Source organism: Oncorhynchus mykiss, chromosome 19, assembly GCF_057628025.1.
Source record: "Oncorhynchus mykiss isolate SJ-2025 chromosome 19, ASM5762802v1, whole genome shotgun sequence".
Taxonomy (NCBI): domain Eukaryota; kingdom Metazoa; phylum Chordata; class Actinopteri; order Salmoniformes; family Salmonidae; genus Oncorhynchus; species Oncorhynchus mykiss.
Window position 1 is genome coordinate 74,301,110 of NC_143040.1, and position 25,001 is coordinate 74,326,110.

At 43.6% G+C, this 25,001-nt stretch overlaps 1 protein-coding gene across 1 annotated transcript in view; it reads left to right on the forward strand.

Annotated features, from left to right (window-relative positions):
* The first annotated feature begins 1,543 nt into the window (after nt 1–1,543).
* LOC110498315 (uncharacterized) overlaps nt 1,544–25,001 on the forward strand; it is a 39,519-nt gene continuing 16,061 nt past the window's right edge. Inside the window, exons 1-13 of the mRNA XM_090211729.1 lie at nt 1,544–1,886; nt 2,258–2,301; nt 2,451–2,526; nt 3,905–4,095; nt 4,190–4,273; nt 9,978–10,019; nt 14,128–14,367; nt 15,959–16,393; nt 16,539–16,593; nt 16,828–16,918; nt 19,458–19,599; nt 19,811–19,915; nt 24,832–24,922. Coding sequence (XP_090067855.1) covers nt 1,853–1,886; nt 2,258–2,301; nt 2,451–2,526; nt 3,905–4,095; nt 4,190–4,273; nt 9,978–10,019; nt 14,128–14,367; nt 15,959–16,393; nt 16,539–16,593; nt 16,828–16,918; nt 19,458–19,599; nt 19,811–19,915; nt 24,832–24,922 — 1,630 coding nt within the window. The 5' untranslated portion in view covers nt 1,544–1,852. The remainder of the gene's footprint in view (nt 1,887–2,257; nt 2,302–2,450; nt 2,527–3,904; nt 4,096–4,189; nt 4,274–9,977; nt 10,020–14,127; nt 14,368–15,958; nt 16,394–16,538; nt 16,594–16,827; nt 16,919–19,457; nt 19,600–19,810; nt 19,916–24,831; nt 24,923–25,001) is intronic.

The window sequence follows — 25,001 nt, forward strand, 5'->3', positions numbered from 1 at the left end:
ACTATACTTAACAAAAATTGATTTATGCCATAGAATGAGTTGGTGTTTCTGTACTGTGAGGTACCAGGGATGAGATAAGAGCCTCGTCTTGGGGGCCAAACTCTGGTTTCCATACAATGAGAACAGTCTTTACCGCAGATACTGTCTGCTGTGAATTATTCATTTATTTCATCCAAAATCTAACCCTTTGACCCATTCCACACATCTGTTGTTTGTCATGAACATTCAGGAGGATGTACTTTGCTGTAAAATGCTGTGGCTCAAATATGCTCGTTGGGCTCTCAACGATTCATCTAAGGGTGGTTTGTCGACCAGCTTCATTATTGCAATAATTAATCGCCGTTATAAGATCTGAATAAAGTAATATCCTGATTGGTGATTGGCCTTGTCTCTCCTCATTATTGATTAGTATTTCCATGACATACCAGAGTGGGTACACTCACTATATAACGCAACATTTTTTTGTGAGAAAATCATCGGTAGAGTTTAAAATGCGATGAAAACCTATTTACCTTCTCCGCTATGCAATCTGGTTTCCGAGCTGGTCATGGGTGCACATCAGCCACGCTCAAGATCCTAAACGATATCAGAACCGGCATCGATAAAAGACATTACTGTGCAGCCGTATACATTGACCTGGCCAAGGCTTTCGACTCTGTCAATCGCTTGTATTTTTTATTCACTACATGGGAATTTATTCGCAAAAAAGTATTTTCAAATGCACTATGTCATCACGCACAGCCTTTTATCTGCCACAAGTTCATTTGATGGATACACATGTCTGGTGGGAAAATTAGCATTTTTTTAAAATGAGGATTTTTGAATATTCGCATGAAAATCGGTTGCCAGTTGGATGGAAACAAAGTTTTAGAAACAATTTATTTGCAACTCTTTAATTGGGGCAGCAGGGTAGCCTAGTGGTTAGAGCGGTGGGCCAATAACTGTAAAGGTTGCTTGATCAAATCCCCAAATCCCTGAACAAGGCAGTTAACCTACTGTTCCTAGGCTGTCATAAATCAAATCAAATGTATGTACATCAGCTGATATCTTAAAGTGCTCTACAGAAACCCAGCCTAAACCCCAAACAGCAAGCAATGCAGGTGTAGAAGCACGGTGGCTAGGAAAAACTCCCTAGAAAGGCCAAAACCTAAGAAGAAACCTAGAGAGGAACCAGGCTATGTGGGGTGGCCATACATAGCCTCTTCTGGCTGTGCCGGGTGGAGATTATACTAAATAAGAGATCATACTAAATAAGAATTTGTTCATAATTGACTTGCCTAGTTAAATAAAAGGTCAATTACATGTCTTCCTCTCTGGCTGGTTGCCACAACATTGAAATTGTCTATATTGTAAAAATGTATGAAAACTAAGATTGGCTTTCTTTTTTTCTATTGTAAGGTTAAGCATAAGGTTAGCAGTGTGGTCAAGGTCAGGTTAAGCATCACATTTTTAAGAAGATAAAATCTATAAATAGGCGAGGGCGGGGCTATGACTTTGTGCTTGTGGTAACTAGTCGACTACTAGGCTAGTTTCGGTTCTCCTCGGAGCAGAGGGGAAATGAACACGTATGGAGGAGGTGTGTGGGGGGGGGTGACTTTGTGGCTGTGGTAACTAGTGACTACTAGGCTAGTTTCGGTTCTCGGAGCGGAACGGACACGTATGGAGGGGGGTATGACTTTGTGGCTGGGGTAACTATGGAAGGGGGCGGTTCGCTACGCAGCAACGTGTTGGCGTCATGTTAAATGGTCGATGAGTCATGACAACGCGGAAAAAGAGGAACAAGGAAGACGTTGAGTTTCAAAAGGAGTCTGTTTCTGCCTAATCAACCACCACAAATTAATCAAATCATAAAATGTCTCACTTTAGAAAGAGAGATTGGAAACCAGGTAAGATTGATGATGAGCTAGCTTGAAATTGTCAGTTTCGTCGCGTAACCAAGGATAGGTAGCTAGCTATATAACACCAACGTTAGCTAGCTAACGTTAGGCACTACTGAATTTAAGGTAACCTTATTAAGTTAACAAACTTCAGCTCCAGTTTTCTTCAGCTTGTGCACTAGCGTGTAGGAAGGAGCAGGTGGCTCTAGGACGAGGTGGTAACACGTAAACATCAACCACGCACGTTAATAGAAAATTGTTGTCATTCTGAACATAATTAGCTAGCTATGCCATTTAACGTTAGTTGTCGAAGATGCGCACATAGACATGTGGTAACATTTCCTGAAGTCTCTGATCATATTTTCTCTTCACATCATCAGATCATGTCATCATGCAGGAGAATCCACACATTTTGCATACCCACGTGAGTTGTGTGTGTGTGTGGTTCCCAGCTACTGTATATAGTTAGCTATATAGCCTCATGGGTCCCAGCTACAGTATATAGTTAGCTATATAGTCTCATGGTTCCCAGCTACTGTGACCAAAATCAACTTGAATCTCTCTCACCGACAGGAAGCTATGGTGGATCTGATAAATGGACGAACCACTAATTACACCTTTATGGACGCCTTTAACTATGGCCTGTTGGGTAAGAACATACAGTTCTGAGTGGTACTCTGTTCCCTATAAATGTCTAGATTGATAAGAAATACTGTTTAGATAGTACATTTTTGTTAAGAAATCTTTGAATGATTCAAGTCATATGCTGTTGCTGATAGCAAGGTCATGTTCAGGTCAACTCAGAGGCTGTGTCCAAAACGACACCCTGTTCTCTATGTAGTGCACTACTTTAGACAAGAGCCATGTGGACCCTGGTCCCCTATGCAGTACACTACTTTAGACAAGAGCCATATGGACCCTGGTCCCCTATGCAGTACACTACTTTAGACAAGAGCCATATGGACCCTGGTCCCCTATGCAGTACACTACTTTAGACAAGAGCCATATGGACCCTGGTCCCCTATGTAGTACACTACTTTAGACAAGAGCCATATGGACCCTGGTCCCCTATGTAGTACACTACTTTAGACACGAGCCATATGGACCCTGGTCCCCTATGTAGTACACTACTTTAGACAAGAGCCACATGGACCCTGGTCCCCTATGTAGTACACTACTTTAGACAAGAGCCATATGGACCCTGGTCCCCTATGTAGTACACTACTTTAGACAAGAGCCACGTGGACCCTGGTCCCCTATGTAGTACACTACTTTAGACAAGAGCCACATGGACCCTGGTCCCCTATGTAGTACACTACTTTAGACAAGAGCCATGTGGACCCTGGTCCCCTATGTAGTACACTACTTTAGACAAGAGCCACGTGGACCCTGGTCCCCTATGTAGTGCACTACTTTAGACAAGAGCCACGTGGACCCTGGTCCCCTATGTAGTGCACTACATTGGGAATAGTGTTATTTGGAACGTTGACCTAATGAAAGGCCAGGTGAGGGGACCTACATGTCTGGACTTGTCTGCCTTGTAAGGATGTAGACCTAATGTGAATTGTCATTACACAATACTATTTATTGATTTAGTTCAGCATTTCCCAGTCCTGGTCCCGGGGACCGCAATTAGTACACATTCTATTTTTTTTCCGCTAGCTCTACACAGCTGACTCAAATAATCAAAGCTTGATGATGTTGATTATTTGAATCCCCTGTATAGTGCTTCTAAGGACAAACATGTGCACTCCTTTGGGTCCCCAGGACCAGGATAGCTCCTTTGGGTCCCCAGGACCAGGATAGCTCCTTTGGGTCCCCAGGACCAGGATTGCTCCTTTGGGTCCCCAGGACCAGGATTGCTCCTTTGGGTCCCCAGGGCCAGGATTGCTCCTTTGGGTCCCCAGGGCCAGGATTGCTCCTTTGGGTCCCCAGGGCCAGGATTGGGAAAGACTGCTTTAGTTCATCAACAGATATGAATTATTGTTGTCCATTGCCATGCATTTCACCTCATATTTGATTTCCAGGTCTTGATATTGTCAACCCCTTCGTGGGTGACTATATTGACGATGAATACGACGATGACAACGACTATTATGATGACAAAAAACGCAAAGATAAAAAAGCCTATTGCGGTTTTACACACAATTTTTTAGGGCACAGTAGCTCGAAGCTACCCTTAACCCCCCACCCATGTATAAGACAACTCACTCCTGAGGTAAGATGCCAAACAACTTTTTCAGTCAATCACATCATTTTGTATTACATTCAACATAGAGGATGTTTTTACTGAGAATAACTTTCCTTTTTAGGAGGCTGAAAAAAACGGCAGGGAACTAATAGAAGAAGAGAGCAAACTAAAAGAAAAAGCAGAAAAGAAAAGACTTAAAAAGAAGGTTAGTGTCTGTCTGTCTGTAGTGTCTGTCTGTAGTGTCTGTCTGTAGTGTCTGTCTGTAGTGTCTGTCTGTAGTGTCTGTCTGTCTGTAGTGTCTGTCTGTAGTGTCTGTCTGTCTGTAGTGTCTGTCTGTCTGTAGTGTCTGTCTGTCTGTAGTGTCTGTCTGTAGTGTCTGTCTGTAGTGTCTGTCTGTAGTGTCTGTCTGTAGTGTCTGTCTGTAGTGTCTGTCTGTAGTGTCTGTCTGTAGTGTCTGTCTGTAGTGTCTGTCTGTAGTGTCTGTCTGTCTGTCTGTAGTGTCTGTCTGTCTGTAGTGTCTGTCTGTCTGTAGTGTCTGTCTGTCTGTAGTGTCTGTCTGTCTGTAGTGTCTGTCTGTCTGTAGTGTCTGTCTGTAGTGTCTGTCTGTAGTGTCTGTCTGTAGTGTCTGTCTGTAGTGTCTGTCTGTAGTGTCTGTCTGTAGTGTCTGTCTGTCTGTAGTGTCTGTCTGTAGTGTCTGTCTGTAGTGTCTGTCTGTCTGTAGTGTCTGTAGTGTCTGTCTGTAGTGTCTGTCTGTAGTGTCTGTCTGTAGTGTCTGTCTGTAGTGTCTGTCTGTAGTGTCTGTCTGTAGTGTCTGTCTGTAGTGTCTGTCTGTAGTGTCTGTCTGTCTGTAGTGTCTGTCTGTAGTGTCTGTCTGTCTGTAGTGTCTGTAGTTTCTGTCTGTCTGTAGTGTCTGTCTGTAGTGTCTGTCTGTAGTGTCTATAGTTTCTGTCTGTCTGTAGTGTCTGTCTGTAGTGTCTGTCTGTCTGTCTGTAGTGTCTGTCTGTAGTGTCTGTCTGTCTGTCTGTAGTGTCTGTCTGTCTGTCTGTAGTGTCTGTCTGTAGTGTCTGTAGTGTCTGTCTGTCTGTAGTGTCTGTCTGTCTGTCTGTAGTGTCTGTCTGTCTGTAGTGTCTGTCTGTAGTGTCTGTAGTGTCTGTCTGTAGTGTCTGTCTGTCTGTAGTGTCTGTCTGTCTGTAGTGTCTGTAGTGTCTGTCTGTCTGTAGTGTCTGTCTGTCTGTAGTGTCTGTCTGTAGTGTCTAGTGTCTGTCTGTCTGTAGTGTCTGTCTGTAGTATCTGTCTGTAGTATCTGTCTGTAGTGTCTGTCTGTCTGTAGTGTCTGTCTGTCTGTAGTATCTGTCTGTCTGTAGTATCTGTCTGTCTGTAGTGTCTGTCTGTCTGTAGTGTCTGTCTGTCTGTAGTGTCTGTCTGTAGTGTCTCTGTCTGTAGTGTCTGTCTGTCTGTAGTGTCTGTCTGTCTGTAGTGTCTGTCTGTCTGTAGTGTCTGTCTGTCTGTAGTGTCTGTCTGTAGTGTCTGTCTGTAGTATCTGTCTGTAGTATCTGTCTGTAGTATCTGTCTGTCTGTAGTATCTGTCTGTCTGTAGTATCTGTCTGTCTGTAGTATCTGTCTGTCTGTAGTGTCTGTCTGTCTGTAGTGTCTGTCTGTCTGTAGTGTCTGTCTGTAGTGTCTGTCTGTCTGTAGTGTCTGTCTGTCTGTAGTGTCTGTCTGTCTGTAGTGTCTGTCTGTAGTGTCTGTCTGTAGTGTCTCTGTCTGTAGTCTGTCTGTTTGTAGTGTCTAGTGTCTGTCTGTAGTGTCTGTTTGTAGTGTCTAGTGTCTGTCTGTAGTGTCTAGTGTCTGTCTGTAGTGTCTGTCTGTCTGTAGTGTCTGTCTGTCTGTAGTGTCTGTCTGTCTGTAGTGTCTGTAGTGTCTAGTGTCTGTCTGTCTGTAGTGTCTAGTGTGTCTGTCTGTAGTGTCTAGTGTTTGTGTAGTGTCTAGTGTCTGTCTGTTTGTAGTGTCTAGTGTCTGTCTGTAGTGTCTGTGTAGTGTCTAGTATCTGTCTGTCTGTAGTGTCTAGTATCTGTCTGTCTGTAGTGTCTAGTGTCTGTGTAGTGTCTAGTGTCTGTGTAGTGTCTAGTGTCTGTTTGTAGTGTCTAGTGTCTGTCTGTTTGTAGTGTCTAGTGTCTGTCTGTTTGTAGTGTCTAGTGTCTGTCTGTAGTGTCTGTCTGTAGTGTCTAGTGTCTGTCTGTGTAGTGTCTAGTGTCTCTGTCTGTCTAAATCAAATCAACATTTATTTGTCACATACACATGGTAAGCAGATGTTAATGCGAATGTAGCTAAATGCTTGTGCTTCAAGTTCCGACCGTGCAGTAATATCTTAACAAGTAATCTAACCTAACAATTTCACAACAACTACCTTATACACACACGTGTAAAGGAATAAATGAGAATTTGTACATATAAATGAGCGATGGCCGAACGGCGTAGGCAAGATGCAGTAGAGACAAATGAGATGAGTAATGTAGGGTATGTAAACATTATATAAAGTGGCTAGGGATACATGTATTACATTAAGATGGCAAGATGCAGTAGATAGTATAGAGTACAGTACATACATATTAGATGAGTAATGTAGGGTATGTAAACATTATATAAAGTGGCTAGTGATACATGTATTACATCAAGATGCAGTAGATGGTGTAGAGTACAGTATATACATATGAGATGAGTAATGTAGGGTATGAAAACAGTATATAAAGTGGCATTGTTTAAAGTGGCTAGTGATACATTTATTACATACATTTTTCCATTATTAAAGTGGCTGGAGTTCAGTCAGTATGTTGGCAGCAGCCACTCAATGTTAGTGATGACTGTTTAACAGTCTGATGGCCTTGAGATAGAAGCTGTTTTTCAGTGTCTCGGTCCCTTCTTTGATGTACCTGTACTGACCGCGCCTTCTGGATGATGGCAGGGTGAACAGGCAGTGGCTCGGGTGGTTGTTGTCCTTGATGATCTTTGGCCTGCCTGTGATATGGCCTTCATATCACACTTCCTGTGATATTGGGTGCTGTAGGTGTCCTGGAGGGCAGGTAGTTTGCCCCTGGTGATGCGTTGTGCAGACCTCACTACCCTCTGGAGAACCTTACGGTTGTTGGTGTCTGTCTGTCTAGTGTCTGTCTGTCTGTAGTGTCTGTCTGTCTATTGTCTCTGTCTGTCTAAATCAAATCAAATTTTATGCCAGGGTTCTCCCCCAGATCTGACTCTGCCAGGGTTCTCCCCAGATCTGGTCACTCTGCCAGGGTTCTCCCCAGATCTGGTCAATATGCCAGGATTCCCTCCAGATCTGGTCAATATGCCAGGATTCCCTCCAGATCTGGTCACTATGCCAGGGTTCTCCCCAGATCTGGTCACTATGCCAGGGTTCTCCCCAGATCTGGTCACTATGCCAGGGTTCTCCCCAGATCTGGTATACATTTTATGCCAGGGTTCTCCCCAGATCTGGTCAATATGCCAGGGTTCTCCCCTGATCTGGTCACTATGCCAGGGTTCTCCCCTGATCTGGTCACTATGCCAGGGTTCCCTCCAGATCTGGTCACTATGCCAGGGTTCTCCCCCAGATCTAGTCACTATGTCAGGGTCCTCCCCAAATAAGAGGGGTTGCTGTGTCACCTTGTTGGCTTGGCTGTGCCACTATGTAAAGATTTCACAGCAAATGAAACTGATATGTAGTAATAATAGGCTGCACATTTGGACACAGCGTGCTCAGGATGCTGTCAGGTTCACCTTGGGGTCATGATAGGGGCTGAACCAAATGTTTGATGTATTATAATAATTGATTGATGCTTATGTTGTATTAATAGAAGGGGAGGGGTTATAAGACCCCTCCCCCTTACATGTATAGGGTTCTATACTACAGTTTAACTATATATGTGTATATGCATTATAAGGTTTAATAATGTTCCACAGTTGTTTTCTAGTCTCTGCCTCTTATAAAGAAACGGTCTGAGAGATGTGTGACTGAGACAGAACTCTGCAGGGGAGTGAAAGAGATAAGAGACTAGTTAGACATTCTACTGTAAATCCACTTGGGGAGTGGACATTAACTGCTGAGTCTTCAGATAACACTGAAACTATTGTTTGAAAAGCTGTGTAGGCATGGGTTTGGTCTCATGAGTAGAAGGTAATGACTTAGGCAGTGACAACACTAAGATATGACTGCAGGCATTATAAAACAACTTGGACCCTTTACTATTTTGCAGAACTCACTCGGAAACATGTGTGCTATGTTCCTGTTGTCAACCACTGTCTGCAATTGCATTAATAAAGGTTTTTGATTTGATTTCCTTAACTTCTCTAGGATATGTGGGATGGTAGAGTCCTGGCAAACGTCCAGTGGAAATGCAGAACGCCAAATTCAAATAAATGACTATAAAAATCACACATGCAATACACCAAATTAAAGCTACACTTGTTGTGAATCCAGCCAACAGGTCAGATTTCAAAAAGGCTTTACGGCGAAAGCAGACGATGCTATTATCGGAGTAGCCTCAGCAAACAAACATGGACAATCATACTTCGCCCCGCCAGGCGCGACACAAAACTCAGAAATAACGATATAATTCATGCCTTACCTTTGAAGATCTTCCTCTGTTGGCACTCCAATATGTCCCATAAACATCATAAATGGTCCTTTTGTTTGATCAATTCCGTTGATATATATCAATTTATTTGGCGCGTTTGATTCAGGAAAAACACTGGTTCTAACACGCGCGACATGGCTACAAAATATCTCAAAAGTTACCTGTAATCTTCGTATCACGAAAGTTGTTTGAAATGTTTGAACAACTTAAGGTATTTTTTTTAAATGTAAATAATCAATAAAATGTAAACCGGAATAAACAGCATATAATACCGGAGGAAAACAAAGTGGAGCGTGCTTTTCAGGTCACGCGCCTCTAACAAAGAGGTCACTTCCTTCAAGCCTCGTTCTGATCAGTGCTACTTCTTCATTTCTCAAAGGAAAAACCTGAACCAATTTCTAAAGACTGTTGACATCCAGTGGAAGCGATAGGAACTGCAAGCCAGAAAACATTCTGAATGGTTTGTCATTGGGGTTTCGCCTGCCAAATAAGCTCTGTTATACTCACAGACATCATTCAAACAGTTTTAGAAACTTCAGAGTGTTTTCTATCCAAATCTACTAATAATATGCATATCTTAGTTTCTGGGCCTGAGTAGCAGGCAGTTTACTTTGGGCAAGCTTTTCATCCTGACGTGAAAATACTGCCTCTTATCCCAATGAAGTTAAAGATATTGTCTGAATGCTAATTTCACCAATGAGCCAATGATTGACAAGGAACAAACCCCAACAATGCACAGAGTATAGCGTTGTACAATTTCTCTGTAACGGCTGTCAAACAAAAGTCAAATGACCAAAGTTGCTAAACTTGCCAGATAACCTCCAACGAATTACAGAATATCTCCTATATTTACCTAAATCTAGTTGATTATACTCCGAGTTGCGCAGCGATCTAAGGCACTGCATCTCAGTGCTAGAGGCGTCACTACAGACACCCTGGTTCGAATCCAGGCTGTATCACAACCGGCCGGGATTGAGAGTCCTGTAGGGCGGCGCACAATTGGCCCAGCATCGTCCGGGTTTGGCCGGGGTAGGTCGTCATTGTAAATAAGAATTTGTACTTTGACTTGCCTAGTAAAATTAAAAGTAAAATTAAATACTTCCTGTAGTGTCTGTCTGTCCCGCCTGTAGTGTCTGTCTGTCCCGCCTGTAGTGTCTGTCTGTTCCGCCTGTAGTGTCTGTCTGTCCCGCCAGTCGTGGGATGCAAGTGGTCTTCACCCTCCAGAGAACCACCTGTTGTTCTCATGCAGGTATTTCTCTCTGTTCTCACCTCCCACAGCGACAGAAGGAGAGGAGACGTGCAGGAAAAGAAAAGGAGCCTGTAAGTATGTTTCTGTTCCACTTTCACTATACTGCACCCCACTAGTGGAGAGTCTTTCACTATACTGCACCCCACTAGTGGAGAGTCTTTCACTATACTGCACCCCACTAGTGGAGAGTCTTTCACTATACTGCACCCCACTAGTGGAGAGTCTTTCACTATACTGCACCCCACTAGTGGAGAGTCTTTCACTATACTGCACCCCACTAGTGGAGAGTCTTTCACTATACTGCACCCCACTAGTGGAGAGTCTTTCACTATACTGCACCCCACTAGTGGAGAGTCTTTCACTATACTGCACCCCACTAGTGGAGAGTCTTTCACTATACTGCACCCCACTAGTGGAGAGTCTTTCACTATACTGCACCCCACTAGTGGAGAGTCTTTCACTATACTGCACCCCACTAGTGGAGAGTCTTTCACTATACTGCACCCCACTAGTGGAGAGTCTTTCACTATACTGCACCCCACTAGGGGAGAGTCTTTCACTATACTGCACCCCACTAGGGGAGAGTCTTTCACTATACTGCACCCCACTAGTGGAGAGTCTTTCACTATACTGCACCCCACTAGTGGAGAGTCTTTCACTATACTGCACCCCACTAGTGGACTCCTTGACTTTATGCACATATTGTTACATTACAACCTTTTTCTAAAATTTATTAAAATACACATTTTCCTCCTCAATCTACATACAGTACCCCATAATGACATCATAGTGCCCCATAATGACATCACAGTGCCCCATAATGACATCGCAGTGCCCCATAATGACATCGCAGTGCCCCATAATGACATCGCAGTGCCCCATAATGACATCGCAGTGCCCCATAATGACATCGCAGTGCCCCATAATGACATCGCAGTGCCCCATAATGACATCGCAGTGCCCCATAATGACATCGCAGTGCCCCATAATGACATCACAGTGCCCCATAATGACATCGCAGTGCCCCATAATGACATCACAGTGCCCCATAATGACATCGCAGTGCCCCATAATGACATCGCAGTGCCCCATAATGACATCGCAGTGCCCCATAATGACATCGCAGTGCCCCATAATGACATCACAGTGCCCCATAATGACATCACAGTGCCCCATAATGACATCACAGTGCCCCATAATGACATCGCAGTGCCCCATAATGACATCGCAGTGCCCCATAATGACATCGCAGTGCCCCATAATGACATCGCAGTGCCCCATAATGACATCGCAGTGCCCCATAATGACATCACAGTACCCCATAATGACATCACAGTACCCCATAATGACATCACAGTACCCCATAATGACATCACAGTGCCCCATAATGACATCGCAGTGCCCCATAATGACATCGCAGTGCCCCATAATGACATCGCAGTGCCCCATAATGACATCACAGTGCCCCATAATGATATCACAGTGCCCCATAATGATATCACAGTGCCCCATAATGACATCACAGTGCCCCATAATGACATCACAGTGCCCCATAATGACATCACAGTGGCCCATAATGACATCACAGTGCCCCATAATGACAAGTGAAAACAGCTCTCCAGATGTTTTTGCAAATGTATAAATAAAAAAATATATACAGTGGAAGTCATTAAAACTCTTTTTTTCAACTTCTCCACAAATGTATTGTTAACAAACTAGTTTTGGCAAGTTGTTTAGGACATCTACTTGGTGCATGAGACAAGTAATTTTTCCAACCATTTTTTACAGACAGATTATTTTTTTTATTTTTTTTATTTTTTATTTTACCTTTATTTAACCAGGCAAGTCAGTTAAGAACAAATTCTTATTTTCAATGACGGCCTGGGAACAGTGGGTTAACTGCCTGTTCAGGGGCAGAACGACAGATTTGTACCTTGTCAGCTCAGGGGTTTGAACTCACAACCTTCCGGTTACTAGTCCAACGCTCTAACCACTAGGCTACCCTGCCGCTACCCTAACTTGTAATTCACTGTATCACAATTCCAGTGGGTCAGAAGTTTTCATACACTAAGTTGACTGTGCCTTTAAACAGCTTGGAAAATTCCAGAAAATGATGTCATGGCTATAGAAGCTTCTAATAGGCTAATTGACAACATTTGAGTCATTTGGAGATGTACCTGTGGATGTATTTCAAAGCCTACCTTCAAACTCAGTGTCTCTTTGCTTGACATCATGGTAAAATCAAATGAAATCAGCCAAGACTTCAGAAAAAAATTTGTAGACCACAAGTCTGTTTCATCCTTGGGAGCAAATGCCTGAAGGTACCACGTTCATATGTACAAACAATAGTACGCAAGTATAAACACGATGTGACAACGCAGCCGTCATACCGCTCAGAAGGAGATGCGTTCTGTCTCCTAGAGATGAACGTACTTTGGTGCGAAAAGTGCATATCAATCCCAGAACAACAGCAACGGACCTTGTGAAGATGCTGGAGGAAACAGGTACAAAAGTATCTATATCCACAATAAAACGAGTCCTATATCGACATAACCTGAACGGCCGCTCAGCAAGGAAGAAGCCACTGCTCCAAAACCCCCATTAAAAAAAACTATGGTTTGCAACTGCACATGGGGACGAAGATGGTACTTTTTGGAGAAATGTCCTCTGTTCTGATGAAACAAAAATAGAACTGTTTGGCCATAATGACCACCGTTATGTATGGAGGAGGGAGGGGGGGGCTTGCAAGCCGAAGAACACCATCCCAACCACGAAGCACAGGGTTGGGATGGTGGCTTCATGAGGAAGAGAATTTATGTGGATATATTGAAGCAACATCTCAAGAGATCAGGTTAAAGCTTGGTCGCAAATGGGTCTTCCAAATGGACAATGACCCCAAGCATACTTCCAAAGTTGTGGCAAAATGGCTTAAGGACCACAAAGTCAAGGTATTGGAATGGCCATCACAAAGCCCTGACCTCAATCCTGTAGAAAATTTGTGGGCAGAACTGAAAAAGCGTGTGCGAGCAAGGAGGCCTACAAACCGGACTCAGTTACACCAGCTCTGTCAGGAGGAATGGGCCAAAATGGGCCAACTTATTGTGGGAAGCTTGTGGAAGGCTACCCCGAAATGTTTGACCCAAGTTAAACATTTTAAAGGCAACGCTACCAAATACTAATTGAGTGTATGTAAACTTCTGACCCACTGGGAATGTGATGAAATAAATAAAAGCTGAAATAAATAATTCTGTCTACTATTAATCTGACATTTCACATTCTTTAAATAAAGTGGTGATCCTAACTGACCTGAGACAGGGAATATTTACCAGGATTAAATGTCAAGGATTGTGAAATACTCAGTTTAAATGTATTTGGCTAAGGTGTATGTAAACTTCCCACGTCAACCGTACATATCTTATTTGCATAAGTATTCAGACCCTTTATTAAGAGACTCGAAATTGAGCTCAGGTGCATCCTGTTTCCATTGATCATCCTTGATGTTTCTACAATTTGATTGGAGTCTACCTGTGGTAAATTAAATTAATTGGACATGATTTGGAAAGACACACACCTGTCTATATAAGGGCCCACAGTTGACAGTGCATGTCAAGAGCAAAATCCAAGCCATGAGGTCGAAGGAATTGTTCGTAGAGGTCTGAGACAGGATTGTGTCGAGGCACAGATCTGGGGAGGGTACCAAAACATTTCTGCAGCATTGAAGGTCCCCAAAAAAACAGTAGTCTCCCTTATTCTTAAATGGAAGAAGTTTGGAACCATCCAGACTATTTCTAGAGCTGGTCGCCCAGCCAAACTGAGCAATCGGGGAGACGGGCCTAGGTCATACTAATGTAAATGTGATATTTATTTAATTTATTTTAAAAAACAGTTTTGTGGGGTATTGTGTGCAGATTGAGGGATAAAATGATGTAATACATATAGAATAAGACTAATATAACAAAATGTGGAACAAGTCAATGGGTCTGAATACTTTCTGAATGCCCTGACTATAGGTACGTTCATGTATTCCAAATGGCAACCTATTCCTTTTATAGTGCACTATAGGGCCCTGGCCAAAAGCTGTGCCCTATGTTGTAAATGTGGTTATTTTTGGGACGCTTCCCTTGTATCTTGGATATGAGTTTGTACACGGAACATAATTGCCTTTTTTATGCCTCCTAGGAGAATTGTGGGCCAGGGAGGCCCAGCCGCTCGGAGAAACAGGGAGGAGATTTAAACATTGAGCGAGAGCAGCAGGGGGAGAAGGAGTTTACAGAGGAGCGCCTTGGTCCGGGACCTGGTGGTACTGCAGCCTCTAGCAGGCAGCAGGAGGCGCAGGATTCTCCTTTGGAGGAGAACTGTGGTAGCAGTAATGAGGACCAGGAGGACGTGGGAGACGAGGACTTAGCCAGGGAGCCAGAGGTTTGTTTTGGTTCCTTTAGCTCCCGTATGTGTCATTTTCATTCTACAGTGCACCCTGCTTACAGGCCTCCCCATTCAAGTCAATTGTGGCATAATGGTTAGACTGACAGCTTTATGGAGTGTACTCTTGAATTTACCAGTCAAATTGCTAGGCTAAGAGGTTCCAAGCCCTAATCAACTGTTTACAGTGTTTCAATTGTCCTCCACGGATGTGATCACTGTGAGAGGAGTGTACTGTATTACTGGTGAAACTCCATTAATGCATGTTATAACGCTCTGCTATGCCATTAACACATGTTATAACGCTCTGCTATGTCATTAACGCTCTGCTATGTCATTAACACATGTCGTAACGCTCTGCTATGTCATTAACGCATGTCGTAACGCTCTGCTATGTCATTAACGCATGTCGTAATGCTCTGCTATGTCATTAACGCATGTTGTAACGCTCTGCTATGTCATTAATGCTCTGCTATGTCATTAACGCATGTTGTAACGCTCTGCTATGTCATTAACGCTCTGCTGTCATTAACGCTCTGCTATGTCATTAACGCTCTGCTTTGTCATTAACGCATGTTGTAACGCTCTGCTAGGTCATTAACGCTCTGCTATGTCATTAACTCTCTGCTATGTCATTAACGCTCTGCTATGTCATTAACGCATGTTGTAACGCTCTGCTAGGTCATTAACGCATGTTGTAACGCTCTGCTAGGTCATTAACGCATGTTGTAACGCTCTGCTATGTCATTAACGCTCTGCTATGTCATTAATGCTCTGCTATGTCATTAACACTCTGCTATGTCATTAACGCATGTTGTAACGCTCTGCTGTCATTAACGCTCTGCTATGTCATTAACGCTCTGCTATGTCATTAACGCTATGTCATTAGCGCATGTCGTAACTCTTATGTGATTAACGTATGTTGTAACGCTCTGCTATGTCATTAACGCTCTGTCATTAACGCTATGTCATTAACGCATGTCGTAACTCTCTGCTATGTCATTGTACATATGTGTACTAGTAATTTAACCTTTTATTTAAGAAAAAATTATTATTTACAATGATGGCCTACCCCGGCCAAACCCGGACGGCGCTGGGCCAATTGTGCGCTGCCCTATGGGACTCCCAATCACGGTTGGTTGTAATACAGCCTGGAATCGGACCACGGTCTGTAAGTGAGGCCTCCAGCACTAAGATGAAGTGCCTTAGACCGCTGCGCCATTCGGCAGCCCTGTAATATTCATTATTGACATTAGTTAATGATTCATGTAGAGAATGTCACTGGAAGGAAGTAACCTGCACATTCTGTATATTTGTAAAATACAATTCTTCATAATTCTGTATAACTAATTTCACTTAGACAATTGCATCTAATAGTTCCATCAAATAAATACAAATCCATTCATATTCCCCTTATCGCTGTAAGTTACTGAATTTTTTTTTGAACAGCTTCTGTCTACCCAGTGAGTGAAGTTTAGTGGATAACTGTTAGTGTTCCTCCATCTTGGATCTGTCCCCATAGAGGAGTTGGATATGAGTAGCTGCTTCTAGTGTGTAACTGCTCCTCCATCTTGGATCTGTCCCTATACAGGAGTTGGATATGAGTAGCTGCTTCGTCTCTACGGCTGCTTGTATTGCTAAACGACAACTAGAGCAGAACCCCAAACCAGAGAAGAAAATTATTATCCAGCAGCCTCAGAAGCCAGTGGTGGAACAGGAGAAGGAACAGAAGCAGGAGAAGGAACAGAAGCAGGAGAAGGAACAGAAGCAGGAGAAGGAACAGAAGCAGGACAAAAAACAGAAGCAGGAGAAGGAACAGAAGCAGGAGAAGGAACAGAAGCAGGAGAAGGAACAGCAGCAGGAGAAGGAACAGCAGCAGGAGAAGGAACAGCAGCAGGAGAAGGAACAGCAGCAGGAGAAGGAACAGCAGCAGGAGAAGGAACAGCAGCAGGAGAAGGAACAGCAGCAGGAGAAGGAACAGAAGCAGGAGAAGGAACAGCAGGAGGTTATTGTCAGGAAAAAGGAGGTGATTTTGAAAAAAAAAATGTACCTTTTTGATCATGTTGAACATAAGCATGTACTATTTCTGTTTAGTACGGTCTGTCTGTAGTGTCACGCCGTAGACCTCCTGCACTGTGACGTACTAACTATGACACTATGCGTCCCAATAGAAAAAGGTGGAGGCCAATGTTGATGATATTCTTAAAAGAAGCACAGAGCTCGCCCGTAAGTCCTAACTCCATTCATACCAGTAATGTCAATCCCAATGTGTGTCCCAAATACCACGCTCTACTCTATACAGTGCACCAGGACCCATAGAGCTTTGCTCAAAAGTAATGCACTATGTAGGGAATAGGGTCATTTGGGACATATCCAAGCTCCTACTGATCTGAAAAATCTGGTTTATTTCCAGTATTTAAACTACAAATGCCATGTTTTTAAGTCTCTCTCCTCTCCCAGTCATAGGAAACCAGTTCGCAGCCTGTGGCCAGCTGGAAATGGCAGTCAAGTATTTCACTGACGCTATTAAACACAATCCTACAGAATATAAGTGAGTATGAAAGTCAATGACACTGGTTGGCACTCGGCTTATGTATGATATGAGTAAATAACTGTGATCTGCATCCATAATGGCACCCTATTCCCTGTCTAGTGCACAACTATATTCTGAAATGGCACCCTATTCCCTGTCTAGTACACAACTCTTATTCTGAAATGGCACCCTATTCCCTGTCTAGTACACAACTCTTATTCTGAAATGGCACCCTATTCCCTCTCTAGTACACAACTCTTATTCTGAAATGGCACCCTATTCCCTGTCTAGTACACAACTCTTATTCTGAAATGGCACCCTATTCCCTCTCTAGTACACAACTCTTATTCTGAAATGGCACCCTATTCCCTGTCTAGTACACAACTCTATTCTGGAATGGCACCCTATTCCCTGTCTAGTGCACAACTATATTCTGAAATGGCACCCTATTCCCTCTCTAGTACACAACTCTATTCTGGAATGGCACCCTATTCCCTCTCTAGTACACAACTCTTATTCTGAAATGGCACCCTATTCCCTGTTTAGTACACAACTCTTATTCTGAAATGGCACCCTATTCCCTGTCTAGTACACAACTCTATTCTGGAATGGCACCCTATTCCCTGTCTAGTGCACAACTATATTCTGAAATGGCACCCTATTCCCTCTCTAGTACACAACTCTATTCTGGAATGGCACCCTATTCCCTCTCTAGTGCACAACTCTTATTCTGAAATGGCACCCTATTCCCTGTTTAGTGCACAACTCTTATTCTGAAATGGCACCATATTCCCTGTCTAGTACACAACTATATTCGGAAATGGCACCCTATTCCCTGTCTAGTACACAACTCTATTCTGAAATGGCACCCTATTCCCTGTTTAGTACACAACTCTTATTCTGAAATGGCACCCTATTCCCTGTCTAGTACACAACTCTATTCTGGAATGGCACCCTATTCTCTGTCTAGTACACAACTCTATTCTGAAATGGCACCCTATTCCCTGTCTAGTACACAACTCTTATTCTGAAATGGCACCCTATTCCCTGTCTAGTACACAACTCTATTCTGGAATGGCACCCTATTCCCTGTCTAGTACACAACTATATTCTGAAATGGCACCCTATTCCCTGTCTAGTACACAACTATATTCTGGAATGGCACCCTATTCCCTGTTTAGTGCACAACTCTATTCTGGAATGGCACCCTATTCCCTGTCTAGTACACAACTATATTCTGGAATGGCACCCTATTCCCTGTTTAGTGCACAACTCTATTCTGGAATGGCACCCTATTCCCTGTTTAGTGCACAACTCTATTCTGGAATGGCACCCTATTCCCTGTTTAGTACACAACTCTATTCTGGAATGGCACCATATTCCCTGTCTAGTACACAACTCTATTCTGAAATGGCACCCTATTCCCTATATCGTAGTGCACCGGTACCACGATAATATCACAGTACCAAAATGTAATAATAATTATAAATACATTTTATAATACCGTTTCACATGATGCTACCACCTTTCTTCTCGCCGGGTTGTAAAACCTGCTGCTGCCTGCTATAAGGTGTTTATAAAGACAGCTTACATGTTACATTTGTTCAGCAACAGCATCTAGTCTTTCTCTTGTATGCTCCGGTCCAGTAATGGCAACTTTACAGCTACCATGTGATATGAATCAGCTCGTCACATCCCCCCCAACCAGCGCTCACACCCCCCCCCCTACCAGCGCTCACCCCCCCCCCTACCAGCGCTCCCCCCCCCCCCCCCCTACCAGCGCTCACATCCCCCCCTACCAGCGCTCACATCCCCCCCCTACCAGCGCTCACATCCCCCCCCTACCAGCACTCACATCCCCCCCTACCAGCGCTCACATCCCCCCCTACCAGCGCTCACATCCCCCCCTACCAGCACTCACATCCCCCCCTACCAGCGCTCACATCCCCCCCTACCAGCGCTCACATCCCCCCCCCTACCAGCGCTCACATCCCCCCCCTACCAGCGCTCACACCCCCCCCTACCAGCGCTCACACCCCCCCCCCCCTACCAGCGCTCACACCCCCCCCCCTACCAGCGCTCACATCCCCCCCTACCAGCGCTCACATCCCCCCCTACCAGCGCTCACACCCCCCCCACCAGCGCTCACATCCCCCCTACCAGCGCTCACACCCCCCCTACCGGCGCTCACAACCCCCCCCGACCAGCGCTCACATCCCCCCCCTACCGGCGCTCACATCCCCCCCCCCCGCCAGCGCTCACATCCCCCCCCCCCCGCCCTACCGGCGCTCACATCCCCAGGTGTGTTCATGGTGTCCCCCCCATTCTACTAGACTTCAGATCATCATGCATATTCCTGGGGCCAGATCACAGCCTTTACAAACAGCAAATCAGCCATCTGATGTACTGTTATTCCATGTGTTATGTTGAGTGGTGTGAATATCATTAACAGGTTTCTGTGTAGCAGAAGGGAACCGGTGTTGGGGGGGGGGGGGGGGAGACAGGACGCTAGGCCACTCTGATGTTTTCTGAACACAGCCCTGATGTCCTGTTGTAGGCTGTTTGGGAACCGGTCCTTTTGTTATGAGAAGATGCAGCAGTATGATCGGGCCTTGAGTGATGCCGATCTGGCCCTCTCCATGGAGCCTGGTTGGATTAAAGGACTATATAGGAAGGGGAAGGCTCTGTCTGGACTCAAGGTACACAACATTATAATACTTTATGCAATTCAACTTCAGGATTTTATCTCCTATCTTTTTGTGTAATGTTTGTCGATCTCACTATGTGCTGCCTCCCTCTGTCCTCCCTCTCTGTGTCCTCCCTCTCTCTCTCTCTCTCTGTCCTCCCTCTCTCTCTCTGTCCTCCCTCCCTCTCTCTCTCTCTGTCCACCCCCTCCCTCTCTCTGTCCAGAGGTACTTTGAGGCATGCCAGACCTATAAGGAGGTATTAATGCAGGACAGTTTGTGTTCAGATGCTGCTCAGGAGTTGATGAAAGTTCAGATCATGCAGCTGATGGTATGTACGGACGCCTCTCTTAACATAACATGCAGTAATATTATAATAATTTTGATTCTACGTAGGTTGAAAGAAAATCTAAATGTCTTTTCACCTACGTTACTATTATTACGTTTATTTGAAGAGGGCCAGCGTACATTATAACATATAGTACCAGTCCAAAGTTTGGACACCTACTCGTTGAAGTTATTTGTTGTTATTACTTGTATAGTAATAGTGCAGATGTCACAACTATGAAATAACACATATGGAATCATGTAGTAACCAAAAAAAGCATTAAACAAATCAAAATATATTTTATGTTCTTCAAAGTAGCCTTGATTTGCACACTCTTGGCATTTTACAATTTATTTTATTTTACCTTTATTTAACCAGGCAAGTCAGTTAAGAGCAAATTCTTATTTTCAATGACGGCCTAGGAACAGTGGGTTTAACTGCCTGTTCAGGGGCAGAATGACAGATTTGTACCTTGTCAGCTCGGGGGTTTGAACTTGCAACCTTACTAGTCCAACGCTCTAACCACTAGGCTAACCTGCCGCCCCATTCTCTCAACCAGCTTCACCTGGAAGGCTTTTACAAAAATATTGAAGTGCTCAAGTGTTGAGCACTTATTGGCTGCTTTTCCTTCACTTTGCGGTTCAACTCATCCCAAACCATCTCAATTGGGTTGAGGTTTTGTTATTGTGGAGACCAGGTCATCTGATGCAGAACTCATCACTCTTCTTCTTGGTCAAATAGCCCTTACACAGTCTGGAAGTGTGTTTTGGGTCATTGTCCTGTTGAAAAACAAATGATAGTCCCACTAAGCACAAACCAGATGAGATGGTGTATCCCTGCAGAATGCTGTGGTAGCCATGCTGGTTAAGTGTGCCTTGAATTCTAAATTAATCACTGACAGTGTCACCAGCAAAGCACCATCCTCCTCCATGCTTCACGGTGGGAACCACACATGTGGAGATCATCCATTCACCTACTCTGCGTCTCACAAAGACACGGCGTTTGGATCCCAAAATTTCAAATTTGGACTCAGACCAAAGGACAGATTTCCACTAGTCTAATGGCCATTGCTTGTGTTTCTTGGCCCAAACAAGTCTCTTCTTATTGGTGTCCTTTAGTAGTGGTTTCTTTGCAGCAATTTGACCGTGAAGACCTGATTCACGCAGTCTCCTCTAAACAGTTGATGTTGAGATGTGCCTGCTACTTGAACTCTGAAGCATTTATTTGGGCTGCATTCTGAGGTGCCGTTAACTCTAATGAACTTATCCTCTGCAGCAGAGGTAACTCTGGGTCTTCCTTTCCTGTGGTGGTCCTCATGAGAGCCAGTTTCATCATAGCGCTTGATGGTTTTTGCAACTGCACTTGAAGAAACCTTAAGTTCTCTAAATGTTCCTTATTGACTGACCTTCATGTCTTAAAGTAATAATGGACTATAGTTTCTTTTTGCTCATTTGAGCTGTTCTTGCCATAATATGGACTTGGTCTTTTACCAAATAGGGCTTTCTTCTGTATACCCCCCCTACCTTGTCACAACACAACTGATTGGCTCAAACGCATTAAGAAGGAAAGAAATTACACAAATTAACTTTTATCAATTGAAATGCATTCCAGGTGACTACCTCATGAAGCTGGTTGAGAGAATGCCAAGAGTGTGCAAAGCTTTCAAGACAAAGGGTTGCTAATTTTGAAGAATCTAAATATATCATTTTTGATTTTGTTTAACACTTTTTTTGGTTACTACATGATTCCATATGTGTTATTTCATAGTTTTGATGTCTTCACTATTATTCTACAATATAAAGAAACCCTTGAATGAGTAGGAGTGTCCAAACTTTTGACTGGTATTGTAAGTCTCACTACAGCAGCTAATTATTATAATATTTTTTTTTAAACTCTGTTACACACACACACACACACACACAGACAAGACAAAGCAATATCAATAATATACTCAACTAGAAAAAAAATACAAATAAAAATACAAATAAAAAAATATCTTTAAAGATACTTTAGACAAGTTAAACACACCGGGCAGAAGGCTACAGAGGTTAAAGGGCAATCTATAGTACAGGGACAGAGAAAACACCTCACCATTGTTCCTGTAAGCAGTCAAGGGATAAGGGTGGAGAAATGCAACCACTCACAGAGAGTCATGGCCACAGACCGACCAGCCACTGGACAACAAAAAAAGTTTACAATGCTTTAAAAAATATATATATATAATATTATTATTCATGTAGGCGTGAACGAAATGTAAAAATAACTGGGAAAAACAAGCTCACACTTCAGTCTCTGCCTGGGCAAGATGAACAAGGCATCTGCGGATCACAATCAATAAGCACATGGACCTTAATCCCCCCCCAGCAAAAACACAGAGAGAAGCTCCTCCAACCCTTAAGTCACAGACTTATTTTAGTATTAATTGGAATGCCATCAGAGGATGGACTGTTTAAAGTAAGACCGGAATGGAGCCCAAGCCTCATCAAACAGTTTGGGGTTCCCACGTGAATTTAATTTAATTTTTTCTAGTTTCAGAGAGCACAACACATCCCTCACCCAATATTTATAAGATGGGGGAGCTGCCATCTTCCAGTTCTGTAGTATTCGCCGTCTAGCTAAAAGAGTTGTATAAGCAACAGTGTCCGACTGGATTCTTGATAGGGGGGTACCCATGGGCAGTACTCCAAAAAGGGCTGTAAGGGGAGACGTATCTATAACAGTGTCATATATATATCAGAGAAACATTTAAATATTAATTCCCAGAAACCTGACAGTTTATGACAGCCCCAAAACATATGCAACAGTGTGGCTGGTTCCACCTTACATCTGACACAGGTAGGATCAAAATCAGAGAATATTCTTCCAAGTTTGGCCCCCGACCAGTGGATACGGTGAACCACCTTGAATTGAATGAGGCTGTGTCTAGTGCTAAAAGAGGACGAGTGCACCCTGTGCAGCACAGATTCCCAGGCGTCTTCCCCAAGTTCCTCCCCCAAATCCTTTTCCCATCGAGTCTTTAAAGGCACCAAAGAAGGGTTCTGTAAGTCATGAATGATTGCATATACATCTGAAATTGCGCCCCTAGGAAGCTTGTTCAGCTCCAAGATGCTCTCTATAGCTGTATTCGCAGGCCTATTGGGAAATTCAGGTGGTTTAGCCCTGACAAAGTTTCTAGTCTGGAGATAGCGGAAAAAGTGGGATTGGGGGAGATTGAACTTTTTCTGCAGCTGAGAAAAAGAGGCAAATGTATCATCAAAGAATAATTGGGTTAGCGAGGAGAGGCCTAGTGAGTGCCAAATGCCAAAAGCCCCATCATTCAAAGATGGAGGAAATAAAATGTTCTGATTGATTGGGCCTGATAGAGAAAAGCCTCGGAGGCTAAAGGCTAAACGAAACTGATTCCAAATTTTAAGAGACTGCTTTACAAGCTTTTGCCTAGGGACACTGGGAGAGACGAGCACAGCACAGAAGAAAGTGCTGCAGGTTTACACGATTCAGACTCCATCTGGACCCAGAGTGGTCTAGGGCCAGTAGGATCAGTCTGCAGCCAGTACAGAATTTGCAGCCCAGTAGTATGTCTGAAAATTTGGTAGAGCTAAACCCCCCAATGACCTAGGCTTCTGTAAATGTTTTCTACCAATCCGTGGTACCTTGCCATCCCAAATAAAATGCATGAATGTTTGATCCAGTGAAATAAAAAAAGATTTTGGAATAAAAATGGGTAAACATTGAAATAAATATAAAAATTTGGGCAACACATTCATTTTAATGACATTAATCCTTCCGATAAGAGAAAGGGGTAGCGAATTCCAAAAAGTAAAAGATTGTTTCAATCTGTCTGCTAGAGCAACAAAGTTTTCCTGAAACAAATTTGAATATTTCCTTGTCACTTTTACTCCCAAGTCGGTGAATTGATCCCGGACAATCCTAAACTGAGAACTTGTAAAAGAGCACTTTAAAGCAGCCTTGTTTACCGGAAAAAGCTCACTCTTGCCTAGATTCAGCTTGTACCCTGAGATTGATCCAAACTTTTTAAGAACAGATAGGGCACGTGGCAATGAGGTATCGGGGTTGGAGATAAACAAAAGGTCGTCGTCAGCATATAGCGAGACTCTCTGCTCCCAGCCCGCCCTGATTATGCCTTGAATGGCATCATTAGAGCGTAGTGCAATGGCGAGAGGCTCGATTGCCAAAGTAAACAACAAGGGGGAGAGTGGGCAACCCTGTCTGGATCCGCGGTGCAAGGGAAAATAGTCAGAGGACAAGTAATTAGTCCGTATCGAAGCCATGGGGGAAAAATAAATAATCTTTATCCACGCAATGAATTTGGGGCCAAAGCCAGCAGCTAATTTTTTGTCTGCAATAAAATCACATTTTATTTGTCACGTGCAGATGTTATTGCAAGTGTAGAGAAATGTGTTTCTAGCTTCAACAGTGTAGTAGTGTCTAATAATTCACAACAATATACACACAACCTAAAAGTAAAATAGGGGGTTAACTGTTAACTTGTTCAGGGGAACAGTGGGTTAACTGCCTTGTGCAGAACGAGAGATTTTTTTACCTTGCCATCTCGGAGATTCGATCCAGCAACCTTTCGGTTATTGACCCCACACTTTCACCACTAGTCTACCTGCCACATGTTCAGGCTATAGGATATTTTATAATGCTTTCTGTAGTGCAGCATCTCTTCCATTACCTACCATAGGGTGTCATTAAGTAAGATAGAATATCTCGGTCTCTCTCTTTCCACCTGCATAGGTGTGTGTGTACCTACTTAGTTGACTAATGAATGACTGCACTGCCCACAACCACAGGCCTCTCCAGAGGGTGGTGCGGTCTGCCCAACGCACCAGTGTTATAACATCTCTCTCTCTCTCTAACGTGCTGATTGAATGTGTGATGGGTTTTTTTTATCCTAGGAAATGGGATTTACTCGTGAGCAGAGCTCTAATGCGCTGATTGTCCATGGAGACTTTGAGAAGGCGGTTAATGTCCTGTCTGGTATTGAAGGTAAACAACTAGACTTGACAGTAGCCTGAGTCCCACATCAGTTTGTGCTGTCTTGCCAATATGCCAAGTGACAATGCGT